The sequence below is a fragment of the Aegilops tauschii genome, chromosome 7 (genome assembly GCF_002575655.3).
Source record: "Aegilops tauschii subsp. strangulata cultivar AL8/78 chromosome 7, Aet v6.0, whole genome shotgun sequence".
Classification (NCBI taxonomy): Eukaryota; Viridiplantae; Streptophyta; class Magnoliopsida; order Poales; family Poaceae; genus Aegilops; species Aegilops tauschii.
This window is the reverse complement of record NC_053041.3, coordinates 438561647-438578539: the sequence shown is the minus strand read 5'-3', so window position 1 is coordinate 438578539 and position 16893 is coordinate 438561647. Positions and strand designations below refer to the sequence as shown.

Sequence of the window (16893 nt, the reverse complement as noted above, 5' to 3'; positions counted from 1 at the left end):
GGTCCTCCTTAGTTGCCGATCATATTCCATGGTGCCATTGTAGGGAGCCGGCCTCATGGACTGGATGCGGGTGGTGGATCCAGCTCTCTGGTCACTTGACCGGAATCCTCTGCTATGGAGTGGATGCGACGCCGGGCAGGACCTCTGTTCGACAGAGACAACCTGGAGGGGCCTCCTCGCGTGATTCCCATCGGCGGCCATGAGGAGACTAGATCGGGACCGCGCCTTGGCGCGAGGGTGCCGGTCCCAACAATGTGGGCAAGCAGATAATGATCATTTAGTAAGAAGCATAGTTTTAACACACGTATTGAACAGGACAACAAAACAAGACATTATCAAGCTCAACATCGTCATGAAATTATAAACACTCAGTTAGTTCATTAGACCACAAAAGCTAATAACTACGACATTAAGTTCAATACTAAGAGCACGAACACGAGAGAGGAAGTACTAATAGCAGGAACATAATAAGAAAGCAAAAGCCAGGCATACTGACGGTAGAGGTGGTCAAACTACAAAGCCATAGCTATTAGGCATACTAATTAATTAGTAGCTCTGTCCAACTGCTTTGTCGGTCAACTTCATAGGTGCGCTTAGATGATCAACCGCGTGGCCTTGGTGTGAAAGCAACTGGCGCAAGCACATCATGCTCTTGTGCCTGAGACCGTCTTTTTGTTTGCATAATCTCAGCCAATGTGGGAAACTAAAGCATGATGGCACGAACTTCAGAAGTTGTCGTGTACTCAAAGATAACTTGAATTCGATGGTTCTACAAAACAGATAAAAATAAAGATCATTATTCTATGGATAAGTTAGGAAAAAGGCACAAATAACAAACATATACTTCGGGTTAGCTAGTGTTAATAAACCATTAAAGATTACTGAGTGTACAAAAAATGATGTGCGGTTAGACTATCGATACTCTTAAGCCTACATAACCTAGGTGTACGTCATCCCTTTCTCTACAAAGTACAATTTAGCAGTCCTTTATTGTTATTGTTGAATCAAGAAAGCAATGGAATGATAAATGGATACATTGAACTTACACGAAAGGCCGCCAGATATCTCAAAGAAAAGATTGCTGATGTGAACATGTCTATGCCACAACCTGTGGATATTTATTTGAGTAGATGTCACTAATTTCAAACGTTAATATCTGGTATAGGGGAAATTCATGTAGGTGGTAAAAATGTGGTGGCAGAACTGAATTATACAATAAAGGCATATGCATATATGAAACAAAATCTCTGTCTGTTGTCCAAATATACGAAATCTGCTTATAATCTTGATCCAGAGCAGCCAGTAGGTCTCTAAGCTGCTTTTTTTTAAAGGAAGATAACCAAAAAGACTAATAATGATTGTAGCTACATCCTTAATCTGTGAAGTGATACACATAGCCAAAGGCCCTTGAAGATCACATGGCTAAGGAGCATGTCAATATCTGCTTTTATGCAAGTAGAAGCAGCACACTTCATTCACACTGCACTATGATAGCAGTATGTATACATTGTGTAGATACCATTACTGAAGTATAGTGATAAGAAAAGAAACATGATTACTGCACATTATTTATTCCTAATTTATTATATTTGAAGAAGCCCCACAGAAAAAATAGATAAGTTGTAAAGATCACCATGTATGTTGACATGTTCACTAAATCTTGAACTATAGTCAGTTAATAATTTAAAAGCATTATCTCAGGGGCTTGAACTAAGAAAAAAAAATGAAGAACCACATATTAACTACATGGGCGGATTCACAAGAATCACAACATATATATAGCAGCAACTCTTATAGATCCTTCCTAATACAGACAATAGAAATATTTTGGAGAGGGTATTGAAGATAAATTAAATTTATTTGGTTCCTAACCATTTATGTGTGGTTAATGAAATATTCAACGGCCATGAGAATAATGCAGGGAATTTAAGGATACAGAGCTATACATGCCATTTTATATTATGAACCATGAAATCTAAACTTTTCGTCTTGTAACAGAGCAAGCATAAGCATGCTCTTGCCGTCTGCGGACTTATAGCAAATCCCGTGCCTTACATGAAACAGTCCAAGAACCATATTTCAGATTGCACAACTAAAAGCAGAGAACCATGTAGCAAAGTAACAGTATCAATACATGGAAACCAGCAGAACAGATGATAGGTGGGTATAAAGTGAAGGTTGGTACCTGAGAGTCATGGAAACCAGCAGAAAAGAGGGTTCAACTCTAAATCCAAAATAGTCACAAATTCACTTGCAAACTACCACACAACAAATCCAGAACTATTTCCCACAGTTTATCTTAACCAGATTAAATCAAGGACCAACAACAAACAATAAAACATCAGGAACAACTTATATGCAATAAAGGTATGAGAGAGAAGAAATGTCCACATAAGACGGCTATAAATAACTGAAGCATAAATAAGCAACACCTTTAAATACAAATAAAAAGGGTTCAAGGTTCATTGCATAGTGGGCTCAGATTCGTCTTTCCTCGATCATATAATCTACCCCCATCATCTCTTATCGCCAGATCAATCTGTTTATACAGTGGAGCTACCCTGGTTATCACTCTACAAGAATGATACCATCCAAGGGCAGAACAACAAGTATCACAGGATCAAAAACGATTCTAGAGACAAGAGGGAGGATCCAACTTGATACCCACAGGTGCCTCGATTGCTCAAAGGCACACTTATTTCAGCCAAGGTTAATCATCATCGCCCTAGCACAAGTACAACATATCAATTTAGCATAGCTATACGACCAGGGCATCAACTCAGGGGGCGTCGGGGTTGCGCCTGAACGCCGTCCAACCGGCGAGGAACCGCCTCCTACACCGCGCATCCATGCCGTCGCGGGAGAACGGGGGAAGGGGGCGCGAGTGCGAGGGAGAGGCGGGGGTGACAAATCCAGCCAGCAGCTGCACGAGCACGTGAGTATCGCAAGATGCATTTCATAAGTTGGGAATGGAAGCAAACATCATATTCGTACATACGTGCATTCCTTTACGAGCACTCCACATCTACAATTTTTTTTCCAAAACGAGAGTTCAGCAAGCTACCACCTTCAGCCTCCTAATTTGTCAGAGAACAACATTTGTTAGTTTTGAGAAACCAGGAAAACAAAGAAACATTAGGCACATCTGAATAAACATGTCAACAAAATGAGTGATATAGATAGAAAAACAGCAAAACAAAATTCTGTAAAAAGAAAAACAGCCTCTTAAACCATGTACATATCTGACCTCTAATTATAAATAAGAAAATGACAAACGGTAGGGATTTTCCCTACCGTAATTGATCAAAAAAAGATTGTATATAGACTTAAGACTAATAGCATGCCATGACCACAAAAACTGCTCTAGCTGACCCCAAAGACGATCGACTAAGCAACCCTGCTAGTAGTGGACAACACAAAATGCCACCAATCTTCTTTACATCAAAACTGGATGACCATATCATTAACTTATGGACCAAATAGCAAAGGCAGCAGCCAATAGCGCACAGAGCAGCAAGGCGACCACCGAACTGGTTATGAACCTAAAAATACAAAGCAAACAGAATGTAAAGCCAGAGAAAAAAACACATACACAGGAACATCAGATGTTGCAGTAATATACATCAGGAAGTACCAACATTAATATGAAATCATCAACTGCCATAGAAAAGCACAAGGAGGCATTATATACAGACCCAGAGAAGGAAGAACAGGAACCCCAAACATGTGTGTAGGCATTTCAAAGAGCTAACCCAAGGGCTCATAGATCCAATTTAGAGAGCTCAACAACGAAGACGAATAAAATATAATCGACCGACTATGCAAAAATAAAATCCCAATCTCATTGAACCACGCAAACTAAAGGAGCCTTGAAGAAAGCATCGACAACCTGAAGCTGCAAGGGGACACTATCCAAATGAACAGAAAACACAATATACCACACCCAACCAGCGACCCAAACTAACACCAGATTGATCCACTCATCAGACCATAAATCAAATGACCCACACCAAGTATTAAGAACCGTTTACTTGATGCGTTGTGGACCGTTTGATCTCGCTCCTGATCGATATCCGCCGTCGGATCGACCCGTGGACACTACTACAATGAATAGTAGTCAAAAACGCTGTAGGTAGGTCTAATACTGCAAACTAAACTCTACCTTGCTGATCTGAACAGCTATGGTGAACTCTACCTTGCTACAGGTAGGTCTAATACTGCAAACTAAACTCGTAAAATTTCCTTGTTGTATTCCCTGTTTTGTATATCAGGAAGTAGCTAGTCCAGCTCCTTCATGAGGTAGGTGGCACTGAAGGCTAAAGGGTAGAGAGACTGGCAAAAAAGCAATCTCAAATTTAACAAACCATTTCTTATTTTTTATATGCTACCCAAGTAACTTCAGACATATTTGTTGGTAGATAAATAGCTAGAATGATGGTGGTTTCTAAAAAAGAAGGTATTGGCTGTACTGCCTGACATACAGTGAAGCAAACTCACCAGAAAAATAATGAATAATTAAGCATCTATGGGCTAACCTCACCTATTGTTGCTTCACACTGAGTCACTGAAACAGTATATATAATTTTCAGTGGCAAGCATCCATGTAAAGTGGCACACATTAGTAAGATTACTTCCTTGTATCCCATCACAGCAAATCAATCTAATATAGTTCCAAATGCAACAATGAGGCATGGGGAGTAGGATGACCACGTGGAGGCTTTTCTCAAACAAAAAAAATACAACACATACAATATATGTAGAATTGGTCATAACTCTTCACAGACAATTTATAGAATAATTTATTCCATGGCCGCCATTAACTTATAAAATACCTTTTTGCTTAATTACAAAGGGAACTTGAAAGTCCTTGCTTACAGAACATTCTGGCTGTTGCTTTGTACCAAACATTAATTTTGAGGAAAATAAGATTTATTTGTACCAGAAATTAAACCTAAAATGAACGGGCCTAATGCTGGCTGTTGCTACACCTAACTGCCATTCATACCAGTTCAATGTAAGTAGTAAGCAGCCAAGCACAAGTGTAACACTTTAGCAGAGCAAGCACAAAGGTAGAGAGAAAAGAAGAACATAGAAGGTGCTTACAGGCTGCCGCAACTGGACCATGGAGGGGGTTGTCGCCATGCATGAGTTTTCACAACATCAGAGCAAGGCGGAGAAGACCTTGGCTAACGCAGGATGAACCGGGAGGCGAACGATGGATGCTGAAAGCACTGGAAGTCTACAAAACCAATGGCCATACAAAGGTGGTTGCATGTATTCCTTTAAGTCCACCTTGATCTGGACATCAAAAATCAAAAAAATCAAGTAAAGAACACGGAAGGTGCTTTGAACCCAAATCTTTTCTTCATAAATATGGATAAACTCTCGTGTGAACAGAGCAAGCTTGCATCATACAAAAAAAGATATTATAAGAAAGAACACCAGATAAGAGCGAACAAAATTAAGTTTAGAATATATGCTAGCAAATCAAGAACTGTACAAAAATATCATGGGCCCAATCGAAGTCATATAGGACACTAACTAAACTATCAAGAACTCAAGTTTTATATTTTGACAAACTGTTTCGCATTTGTCTGAAGCTCTTGTTATTTCATTCAGCCAAATGATCCATCTAGTGAGTACAATCTCAACGATAAACTGACATAATCACTAAATTCTTACATATCAGAGAAGCAACGTATCACACACAGATGGTAGAGCGTTGTCAAAGTTCATAGTTGATTATCAAACAACATGGACATTACTAATACTCTCATGAGTTTATTTTAGTAAAGAACATACATTGGAACCCAGATTCTACCGCGGCCATTAAGCACTAATTTTGTCTACAGAAATTTCAACCAATGAGGATGAAGAAAATAGAGAAAATTACTCACTACAGGAAAACCACACATAACTCTTTACCTTCAACATTAGCATCATCGCCTATATCCTTAAAGAGCTTGAAAATAATAAATCTTTGGTTGGCTGAATAGAAAAAGACTGCATGAGTCATTGAGCTTGTCCACCCCGAATATATCAAATCAGAGAGTAACATTCAGTCATGTAATACTGCAATAAGCATCGCTAAAAAGAAAATACTGAACTATACACATACAAACCCATTATAAATCAAACCGATGTTGGCATGGCAATCCATTAACTTTACATCATTCAAGAGAACATATCAATATTACCAATTTGAGATAACAATAGTTCTATAACCAATGTACTGTGTAATGCTTCTATCATACCAATGACTAAAGCAGAACTGCCCAACCAAAGCTATATTCATCACTCTTAGTAGCTGACTCACGGGAAGCAGATAACCTTGTGTAAACAGGAGGATTCCATATATAATCTGGAGCATCTGGTCACATATAAGCCATGGAAAGAAATTGGTGGAATTCGTGAGTGTGCTCTAACAACCTACTACTGAAATGCAAAGACAAGATGAATTGATTATGGAGTCCTGCTGTTCTTTTGTTTTCATCAAAAAATATATGAGAAATGATATTACGCGAGATGAGATTTGGCTGTAGGTACAAAACTAACCCCTTTCATGTAAAATATCAGGAGAATTTGGTCAATCCCAATGCTTCAGTCAAGTCATTAATAGCATGTAAAGAAAAGGAATAAAATGGTGAGAAAGATGTTTACTTTGGCATCACATGGTGATGCATCCACATCTTCTTCACACTCAAATGTCTCATAAATTTTGACAGAAGAAACTAATTCTTTCAATTCCAGCTATTGTTTCAGGTCAATTGTGTCACGGACAGCAATCTCATGTCCTTGCTCCCAAGGAACCAAAGCTTCCTCATTTTTCCCCAATGCACAAAGTGTCTTGCCTGGTTAAAAATGATAACAGTGTAAAAACTAAAGGTGATATTTGCTTCAGAACAATAGTACATACATATATATCTTACCTAGCACCTCTATGCATACACGGACATAGGTTAGAATATGGCCAACAAACCAAGCAAAGCAACAAATATGTACTCTGTAAATAATTAGCTAGATCCAAGGCTCTCCTTGGCACCAAGGTACAAACAAAACAAGAAAGACAAAGAAAAATCTCTTCTTTGGAACCTAGCTCAATCTGAAAATCTCCTCCACAAGAAGAAAACAAAAATGTCTAATCCCTCTCCTCAAGGTAGACTGCACCACACAAGATTAGAGGAGAAGAAGCTCACCCATCAGCGTGGAGATCCGTTATCAACTTTTCAAGCAAGTGTGCAGCACCTGCGTGACCAAAAGCAGCAACATCATGAGCGGAGGGGAGGGGCCAAGAGCAAATTGAAATGGTCGTACCTTGACCAGCAGCAGAAACGCTAGGATTAGGGTTGGAGCAGGTGGGAGGACGGTGTCCCAAGCAAGCCATGGCATGGGCGCGGAGCAGGCAGCCCGTACCGTCACGCCCGCAGAGCAGAAGCACTCGGAGGCCGAGGTCGGACGACGGCGCCGGCGGATCTGCGAGCACCATGGCCGCCGCCTGACTTGCTCGCTCACCCTCTTCTTTTCCCTTCCCTTCTGATGATGGGATCCAGAGCAACCACCCAATGCCGTCCTCGATCCTCTCTACAGGGTGAGCCGCAGTCGCATCCGCATCAATCCACCGCTCCTGGCTCCGCCGCCCTTCATGACCACGAGTGGCTAGCACAAGGCAGGGCCGCTTGCGATTTCGTGGGGAGGAGGGGGGCGCGACGGGGATGGGATACGGGAGGAGGAAGACGAGCGGCGAGAGGGGAGGAGCCAGAGGTGGCGGCCGCAGGGGAGGAGGTGGAGATGGCGGCGCGGGGAAGGGAGGAAGAGGGTGGGGAGCCGCGACTGTGAAGAGGAGAGAGGGCGCGAGTACGGGAGGAGGCAGGCGGCGGCAAATTTGACAAATTTGACATATGGACTAAATCAAATCACAGAATGAACTATTCGTGAAACTATTTCACGTGGCTGATCTTTTTATGTGACGCCCGACATGAAGGCGCCACACTACACCGTGCAACGCTTCACAGATAGGCGCTACACGGCCAGCGTCGCACCTGTGTGATCAGAAAATTACTAAGTCAGTGTGAGTGTGGCGCCTAGCTCCTAGGCGTTGCACTAGTGCAGCGCCTAGCTCCCAGGCGTGAAATAGTTTCACGGACAGTTCATTCTGTGATTTGATTTCGTCTATAGGTCAAATTTATCAAATTTGCCGCAGGCGGCTAGGTCTCCGCTGGAGCCGCTTCATTTTATACGCCAACAAATAAAATGATGAAAATGCCCTCGGCGGCCACCCAATTTTACAGGCGGTGGCAGAATGCTTCTACACTATTCATTGTAGCAGTGTCCGTTTTTGATCCAAAGGCCTAGATCTTCCAGACGCGAGATCGAACGGTCCAGAACGCATTAAAATTTTGATCTGGCGGCCGACGGTCGCTGAGCTCTGAGAACGCTCATGTTCTCCCAACTAACGTAGTTCTGGATAGAGCAGAAGGTGTGGTTGAGGCTGGGACTGGCGCGACGGTGGCACGCGGTGAGGAACCTGCAGTCGCTGTCCTTGGAAGACCTGCCGCAGACTCCGGTCACGACGAGCCCGCATGCCTAACCCTGGACGGGCTCAGGTCAGTCACAAATTCACGTCTAGTTTCCTCGGTGAGTTCGGCTTCGGCCCTGTCTACTGGGGCTTCATCTATGATGGCGGCCTCCGAACCGGCCTTGCCCCACATCATCTCGCCGTCAAGTACCTCGACCTCTATAGCGACGACATCCAAGGGCCACAAGTGGCTGCAGGTACGTCATTGTTCTTTGGTGCCACAGAGAGTCCAGTCACCAAGCACAGTTCGTTGGTTCGTTCATTGATTCCGTGATGACTGATTCATTTTTTGTTTGGTCGAACAGGCCAATGTGGTGTATCTAGGGATGCTGAGACCCCGCACTTGCCGCAATGGTGGCCATTCTCTTCGAAAGGTGAGCTCCTTCGTGTGAGTAGGGAAGTCCTGCTCCTGATTTTGGTTTGCGGCAAGAACGACGAACTTCCGAGTACGGCGACAGGTTCTGTACTCCATTCTTCAGGATTTGTTTTTCCCTTCAGTATTTCCTTCTTATGCCATCAAGGATTAAAAAGGTCAAATTAAACGTCCAGAACCGATCGAAATCAGCACTATCGTGCCTTCGGTTCCAGCCGTAAAGGGATCCTACCGCAGAGCTTCCTGTCTCCGGTGCTCCTTCGTACGTCCTACACCCGTTTCTCATCTCCCCCACTTAGATTTTCATTATGTCTTTTAATAAACATCAATGCTGACAACAACAGCTATTAACAAGTTACGCACCTTTTCCCATTGTCTCCCTCCCACCTTGATCGGAAACAGTTCTCCACCACCATTAAATCCCTCTGCAGAAACTGCTCTACAAATTTACAGTTTTAGCTTCAGGTTCATTCATCTCTTTAAATTGAGCCACGAGAAGGAGGAACCGCCAAAGTTGGGGACGCATGTATATCACCCATGTCCACTAATTCGTAGTTAGAAACATGTACATAGTGCAATCATCCGATTCGCCCGCCTGCTGGAGTCGTTGTCTCTTCCACCGACATGTACTCTCGAATAGCTATCTGCTCCCAGTTTTCATCATCCCATGCTTCCTCTTATCCCTGAGGTTATGGCTTTGATTTTATCAGGTTATGCTCTAACTCGAAAGGTGCTCGAGGTTTTGTCAGCAAGGTCCACCACTGCTTCATTGTTTCTCAGGTATCTTTCTATTCACACTCATCTCATAATTTTCTGATTCACACTGAATGAGCACATGCATCTTTTAGTCTTCTATTATGTTAATTTTGCTGTTCGCATGAAACTCCTATCTATGAATTTAAGTAGTTACACTGGATAAGCATGCAACTTCTGCTTGGAGTAGATATCATAATAATTTGCTCCCCTGGATTTCTCCATGCAATGTATTTCTTCAAAAATATTAGCTATAAACTAAATTGACAATTTCTACTTCCTTTAATGCAATTTTTGTTTGTATGATTTGCAAAGAAGGATAGAGGTGAAAATTCTTCTGAGCCATCCTATTAATCCTTCAGCCGCATGTTTCGTTTCTCACTAGGCTGACTGTACAAGTTTAACCACTTCAATAATGTTGTTTAACCACACATGAAAGAATCTCATGAACTACTCTGCCTTATTCTAGAATTAGGTGCGAGGTTGCTTAAATCATTAATTAGTGATCAATAGGTTGATCAACTTCGATTGTAGTCAAGAAGAATACTCTCAATTCAAGATGGTCCAATGCATGAATTTGCATGAATAAAAACATTTCTTATGGATAATTTAGATTTGATTCTTTATTATCAATTTATTATTCATGTTTAAGCAAAAAATTATTACAACCATGTCGAGAAGGCCACAAGACACTACAATGTATTTGTTATTTTGTAAAAATTCAAGTACCTATATGTATGATTCACATATATAAAACATGAGTAAAATTACACTCCCTCCGTTTTGAACTAAAACCACGACACTTATTTTGAAGCAGAGAAAGTATATCTTGGAGACTATGTACACATTGTCTGGATGTTGGCTCCACCACAACTACAGTTCATATATGACGAGAATGTAGAGATCTATTATTCGTCTAATTTTATTCTCAAAAAAATTAATACTATTAATTCCCGCAGCAACGCGCGGACTATTAACTAGTTGACATGGTGCCAAGTGCCAGTTGCTATTTTCTGCATGTTTTTTACATCGCAAGAAATCAATATCAGACGGAGTCCAAATGCAACGAAACTTCACGGAGATTTTTTATGGACCAGAAGGAACGAAATGGGCCCTGGTTGCGCCTGGGGGGTGCCCCGAGGGAGGCACAACCCACCAGGGTGCACCAGGAGGCCCAGGCGCGCCCTGGTGGGTTGTGCCCACCTGGGGTGCCCCCCGGACCGCCTCTTTGCTCTATAAATACCCCAATATTCCCAAAACCCTAGGGGAGTCGACGAAATATTCATCCAGCCGCCGCAGAGTCCAGAACCACCAGATCCAATCTAGACACCATCTCGGATGGGGTTCACCACCTCCATTGGTGCCTCTTCGATGATGCGTCAGTCGTTCTTTGTAGATCTACGGGTCCGTAGTTAGTAGCTAGATGACTTCCTCTCTCTTGCTGAATTCTCAATACAATGGTCTCTTGGAGATCCATATGATGTAACTCTTTTTGCGGTGTGTTTGTTGGGATGTGATGAACTTTGAGTTCATGATCAGTTATATCTTTTTATATCCATGAAAGATATTTGAGTTTCTTTGATCTCTTATAGTCTCGTATTTCTTCTCCGATATTTGGGTTTTGTTTGGCCAACTTGATCTATTTACCTTGCAATGGGAAGAGGTGCTTTGTAGTGGGTTCGATATTACGGTGCTTGATCCCAGTGACAGAAGGGAAAACGACACGTATGTATCGTTGCTACTAAGGATAAAACGATGGGGACTATCTCTACATAGGTAGATCTTGTCTACATCATGTCATAGTTCTTATTGCATTACTCCGTTTCTCCATGAACTTAATACACTAGATGCATGCTGGATAGCGGTCGATGTGTGGAGTAATAGTAGTAGATGCAGGCAGGAGTCGGTCTACTAATCTTGGACGTGATGCCTATATAATGATCATTGCCTGGATATCGTCATGATTATTTGAAGTTCTATCAATTGCCCAACAGTAATTTGTTTACCCACCGTTTGCTATTTTTCTCGAGAGAAGCCACTAGTGAAACCTACGGCCCCCGGGTCTTCTTTCTCATATATTTGCCTTTGCGATCTATTTTATTTGCTCTTTTTATTCAGATCTATTAAACCAAAAATACAAAAAATACCTTGCTGCGTTTTATTTTATTTGCGATCTATTATTCAATCTACTACAATTTATTTTCCGTCCATGCACCGTTCGAGGCCCCGTACCCGAAAGGGATTGACAACCCCTTTAACACGTCGGGTTGCGAGGTGTTGTTATTTGTGTGCAGGGGCTGTTTACGTTGTGTTGCTTGGTTCTCCTACTGGTTCGATAACCTTGGTTTCATATCTGAGGGAAATACCTACCGCTACTGTGCTGCATCATCCCTTCCTTTTTGGAGAAATACCGACATACTTGAAGCGACATCAGTGGCCGTGACTCTCGCGAAAGTAAAAGCCGTGCCTCTCTCGGAAGCAAAACCGTGCCCTTCGCGGAAGGAAAAAACAGAAAACACGTTTTTTCATTTCCGAGAGGCACGGCCGTGACTCTTGCGAAAGGAAAAAAACGCATTTTTTCGCGAATTTTTTTTTCTCCAAAAGTTCAGGAAGACCGGTGGAAAACCGAAACGTTGAAAAAACCCGAAAAACCCCGTTTAAAAAGCCGAAAATGTGTGCGGTAAAAAATTTCGGAGGGAGCGTCCAGAGCGCGACACGTGGCGGGCGGCTGAGAGCGCGCCAAGTGGCGCTGATCGTTGCGAGGCTCCCGAAGGAGCGCTCGTTAATTAGTTGCTCTCGTGCATACATCAGGCTTCTCCCTCAATGGGCCAGCCCAGTGCGTGGGAGGCTACAAGCCATTGCCTGTTTTTCTCTACTATTTTTGCATGTTTTTTGTTTTTGTGTTTTTCTATTTTTTTCTTTATACTTTTAAATACTCTCTATATATATATACATTAAGCATTTTAAAAATGTTAACCAAGCATATGAAAAATGTTAGATGTGTATAGAGAAGATGTTTCTCATGCATACGACAAATGTGCACAAAAAATGTACAATGTGTATAGAAAAACTTGGTCAAACATTTGAAAATTGATAATCAAATATTTTGAAAATGTTAATCAAACATTTGAATTGTGTATAGAATTTATTTTTTCATGTGTACAAAAAATATATACAAAAAGTACAATGTGTATGAAAAATGTTGATCATGTATTTAAAAATGTTAGCATGTATAAAACAAATGTCCCTGCTGTATACAAAAAAGTACAACGTACATTAAATAAGAGTGGACATCAAAAGCAAATATTTCAAAAAATTGATTGTGTATTAAAAAAATTAAGTATCAATATAAAAATGTTGCTGATGTGCAAAAAATGTACTTGTGTGTGGAAAAATGTTTATTGTTCTTTAAAAATTTATCATCATTTACAAAAAATAATATTAACCATGTATTAAAAAATGTAAATCATGTATTTCACAAATGATTAACACGTAATTAAAATGTATTATATACATACCAAAAATATACAATATGTATGTAAAGAGTAGACATAAAAAAAAAGTTTAGAAAAACAAATTTAATCATGTGTTTTAAAATGTTAAACGTGCATATAAAAATGGTTCTTCTATATAAGAAGTTTTTTGAATGTGTAATGAAAAATTGACATGTGTTGAACAAAAAAGAAACCGATGGAAATCAACAAAGAAACACACAAAAACGAAGAAAGCAAATAAAATCTAGAAAGGAAAAACAGATAAAAAATAGAAAATAAATAAAATGCAATGAAAAAATGGAAATAGGGAAAACTGAGAAATAAACAAAAACCTATGAAAAACAAGAAAAAAAAGAGAACTGAAGAAAGAAGAAAGAAAGAAAGAAAAGAAAAGAAAACCAGTGAAGACTGGGAAAGAAACAAAGAAAAACTAAAAAAGTGAAAACCATAAAATAAACGTAGAAACTCGCTGAAAAACGAAGGAAAAAAGAGAACCAAAGAAAATGGAAGAAACGAAGAAAAGAGCAGGAGAAAACAAAATAAAAACAAAGCGAGTGAAGCCAACTTAGGTAGCTTTTTTGAGGGGTAAAGCCAATCTTTATTGATCAAAAACCACAACTGGTGGGATACAATTTGTGTCATGTGGATAGACAAACCAAACATGACGAAGAGGAGCTAAAGATAAAGAAAATCTAGCTAAGCTATGTGGATCAACATTGGCTGCACGACCTTCAAAGTAAAGTTACAATTAAAAAAAGTTGCTCTTGCCTTGATCTCCCTGATGTTGTTATACATGCTCATCATAAATCAAACCATCACCGAGGAAATTTCGTGGTTTCGAGAAGGGAATCACCAAGATTGAAGGAGAATCCAAATTTCCTTCATCGTCTGTCCTTGAGTATTTTTTCATGATCAACATACCCCCTATAATGCACCATGTTCAAATTTGGCACTTTTTCGGACTCATTTACTACATTTAGCCTATTACGTGCATTTCTAGGCATTAATGCACATAATTCAAATTGACACAATCGATGCACGAAAAAATGCACAAAAACGGTCTGAAATATCATGCTTGTCGTATTTCGTAAAGTTTCTTACCTTTTACAAGGAATGGGGAGATATTTTAAGGATATGTGTGGCAAGAGTCAAGCATAAACGTGTCATTTATTAATTTTCAACTCTAGAGAAATGAAAAAGATGCATGCAAACATGATACCTGACATGGTGCCATGGTATGACCTCATCATGCTGTGGTAAATTTTTGAGATGGTTTGGCTAATGTCGTTATACACGCTCTTCATAAATTAAATCATCACCGAGGACGTTTCGTGGTTTCAAGAGGGAAATCGCGAGATTGAAGGGTAATCCAAATTTCCTTCATTGTTTGTCCTTGAGTTTTTTTTTTCTACGATCAACATACACCCTATAATGCACCGTGTTCAAATTTGGCATTTTCCGAAATCATTTACCATATTTAGGCTTGTGCATTTTCTAAAATACATTTTTTATCGCAAACGATTTGATGAAGAAATCGTTTGCGAAATGTTCGATGGAAGTGAAGAGAAGTATCGCTTGCATGCATGCGAGAGCTCGCTTTTAATGTCGAGCTATGTAGGCTTGTCGGCACGATCGAGAACACGCGACTGTCGCACGCAACACTGATAGCGCATGGTTTATCGACGAGACTGCGCTGCTGGCAGCATGCAATGACGACGGCTCAGCTTCTCAATGACCATGCAAGCTCTATGGCAACATGCATGCAAGCGCTACTAGGAAGCGTCGTAGCCAGGGCGGGCACTGCCACATCATATATATGGATCTCGAGTGCTCGAAAAACCACTGCACTATATGGTTGTCCGGCAACTCCGTTCCAGAGGTCTCTCCAAGCATCGTTCATGCCATCGCGCCGCACACTAACTGGTAAGGAAGCGATGGCATCCCGTCGCGCCGAGTTCCTCGTCGCCCGTGACCACACACTAACTGGTAAAGAAGCGACATCCCACCGCGTCGAGTTCATCGCCACCTGCAGCCGCACACGTACGTTGGCGGACTTTGAAGCTGTCAAGGCTGAATGGGCATGCAGCAAGAGGCGGCCAAAACCACACAAAAGGAGCGGAAAAGGCAGAAAGCACTGAAGAAAAGAGAGTCCCACTACCGCAAGAAAGAAGTGGTCGCATGCGTTGCTGAGGAGAGTTGGACGGAGATACGAGAACAGTGGGCTGCCGCCGACAAGGCCGGGAAGGAGAACAATGGCGTTTGGTCATCATGGCCCGATGCCTCCACCTGCCAGGATCGTGGTGGTAGCTACCACGACGTAGAGGAGAGCTGGGCAGAGATCCAATAACGGTGGGCTGCCGCCGACAAGGAAGACAAAGAGAACGATGACGTCTGGCCAGCATGTGAGAAGTAGTTAGTGTGTGTGTCGCCCGTACGTTACGGTGGGCTGCAAGTAGATTTGGTAATCGGCTTTTGAGCTCCATTATGTGGACTTCATCAATTTGTGAATTCTTTACCTTCAATAGAGGAATGCATAGAGCTAACTCCTTGTCTCCTGGGCTTCTGGAAAGGTTGATGCGTTAGTCCGGAGAACGATGGCGTTTGGTCAGCATGGCCCGATGCCTCCACCTGCCAGGATCGTGGTGGTAGCTACCACTACGCAGAGGAGAGCTGGGCAGAGATATAATAACGGTGGGCTGCCGCCGACAAGGAAGACAAAGAGAACGATGACGTCTGGCCAGCATGTGAGAAGTAGTTAGTGTGTGTCGCCCGTACGTTTGTTTAATTAATTATGAGCATCTACACCAGTACTACTTACTAGTTTTTAGAGCAAATTAGTATCTAGGAATTTAAGTTGGTATCTACTTTAACGTACAATGTCGATAAGAGACATCCTTTTAGGGCTTTGAGCATTGCTTAGCATATGTTCACTGAAGTTTTAGAGCTGGACCCCGGCCCTATTTCCTCACTAGACGTCCGCAACGTTCACCCAATCAAACAAAATTGACCCAACCGGGTCATAGCGGTCTCACCTGCAGCCACCCGAAGCTCCTTCCTCTCTCATCTCTGCACATCATGCTTCTGCTCTGGTGCGCACGTGGCGAACGTGGACCAACTTAAATAGCCGCGTCGACGGATGGTAGTAAGCTTCTTTCTTGTTGCATAGCTCGATCAATTCTCGCTGTGTGAGCGAGGCAGGTTGACACTTGATTGCATTTCATAAACTGATGATTGTTCATCAAGTGTCAACTTTGCCTCGTTCATGTACGTTGATAGGCCTACTACAATGAAAAAGATTTTGAAATTTGTAGGTTGCGGCTATAGATGCCGATAGATATAATAATTATTAGAAGATCACAAAACACACGATTTCTATGGCGTACCATGTGCACTAATGATCCATAAGTCAGATATCTGTGCGAATTTTTCTAATATCGTACACGTACCATCACGACCGCCCTTTGATGGATTTAATCAACTACATGCGTACAGTTTTTTGGAGATGGGATCTGCCAATTTTCTTTTTTTCTCACACACGAGTATTTTATGCACTTCGTCTGCGTTGTGTGTTTTTCCCGCGTAAGTTTCAACTTTCGCAGCGAAATTTTTAGTAGGCGCATGGTTTCAGAATTTATTCCTCCCACCCCATCCGCACACATCACATTTCTACAGTATCTCCCCACCCTTTTCCCCTCCCG

The 16893-nt window shown here is 41.6% G+C and overlaps 2 protein-coding genes across 2 annotated transcripts; one reads left to right on the top strand and one right to left on the bottom strand.

The window, feature by feature from the left end:
- Nucleotides 1–332: 332 nt before the first annotated feature.
- Nucleotides 333–8581, bottom strand: LOC120968967 (uncharacterized). The gene is made up of 8 exons (XM_040396000.2): nt 8525–8581; nt 7315–7903; nt 7197–7245; nt 6661–6851; nt 5926–5988; nt 5104–5298; nt 1047–3077; nt 333–769 (listed from the first exon to the last, which is right to left on the bottom strand). The coding sequence occupies exons 1-4, from the start codon at nt 8579–8581 to the stop codon at nt 6821–6823; spliced, it is 726 nt and encodes a 241-aa protein (XP_040251934.2). The 3' UTR covers nt 333–769; nt 1047–3077; nt 5104–5298; nt 5926–5988; nt 6661–6820.
- On the top strand, nt 8483–11274 carry LOC109752435 (uncharacterized). The gene is made up of 4 exons (XM_073506010.1): nt 8483–8772; nt 8881–9033; nt 9125–9210; nt 9659–11274. Exons 1-4 carry the CDS (start codon nt 8580–8582, stop codon nt 9668–9670), a joined length of 444 nt encoding a protein of 147 aa, XP_073362111.1. The 5' UTR covers nt 8483–8579; the 3' UTR covers nt 9671–11274.
- The last annotated feature ends 5619 nt before the right edge of the window (nt 11275–16893 follow it).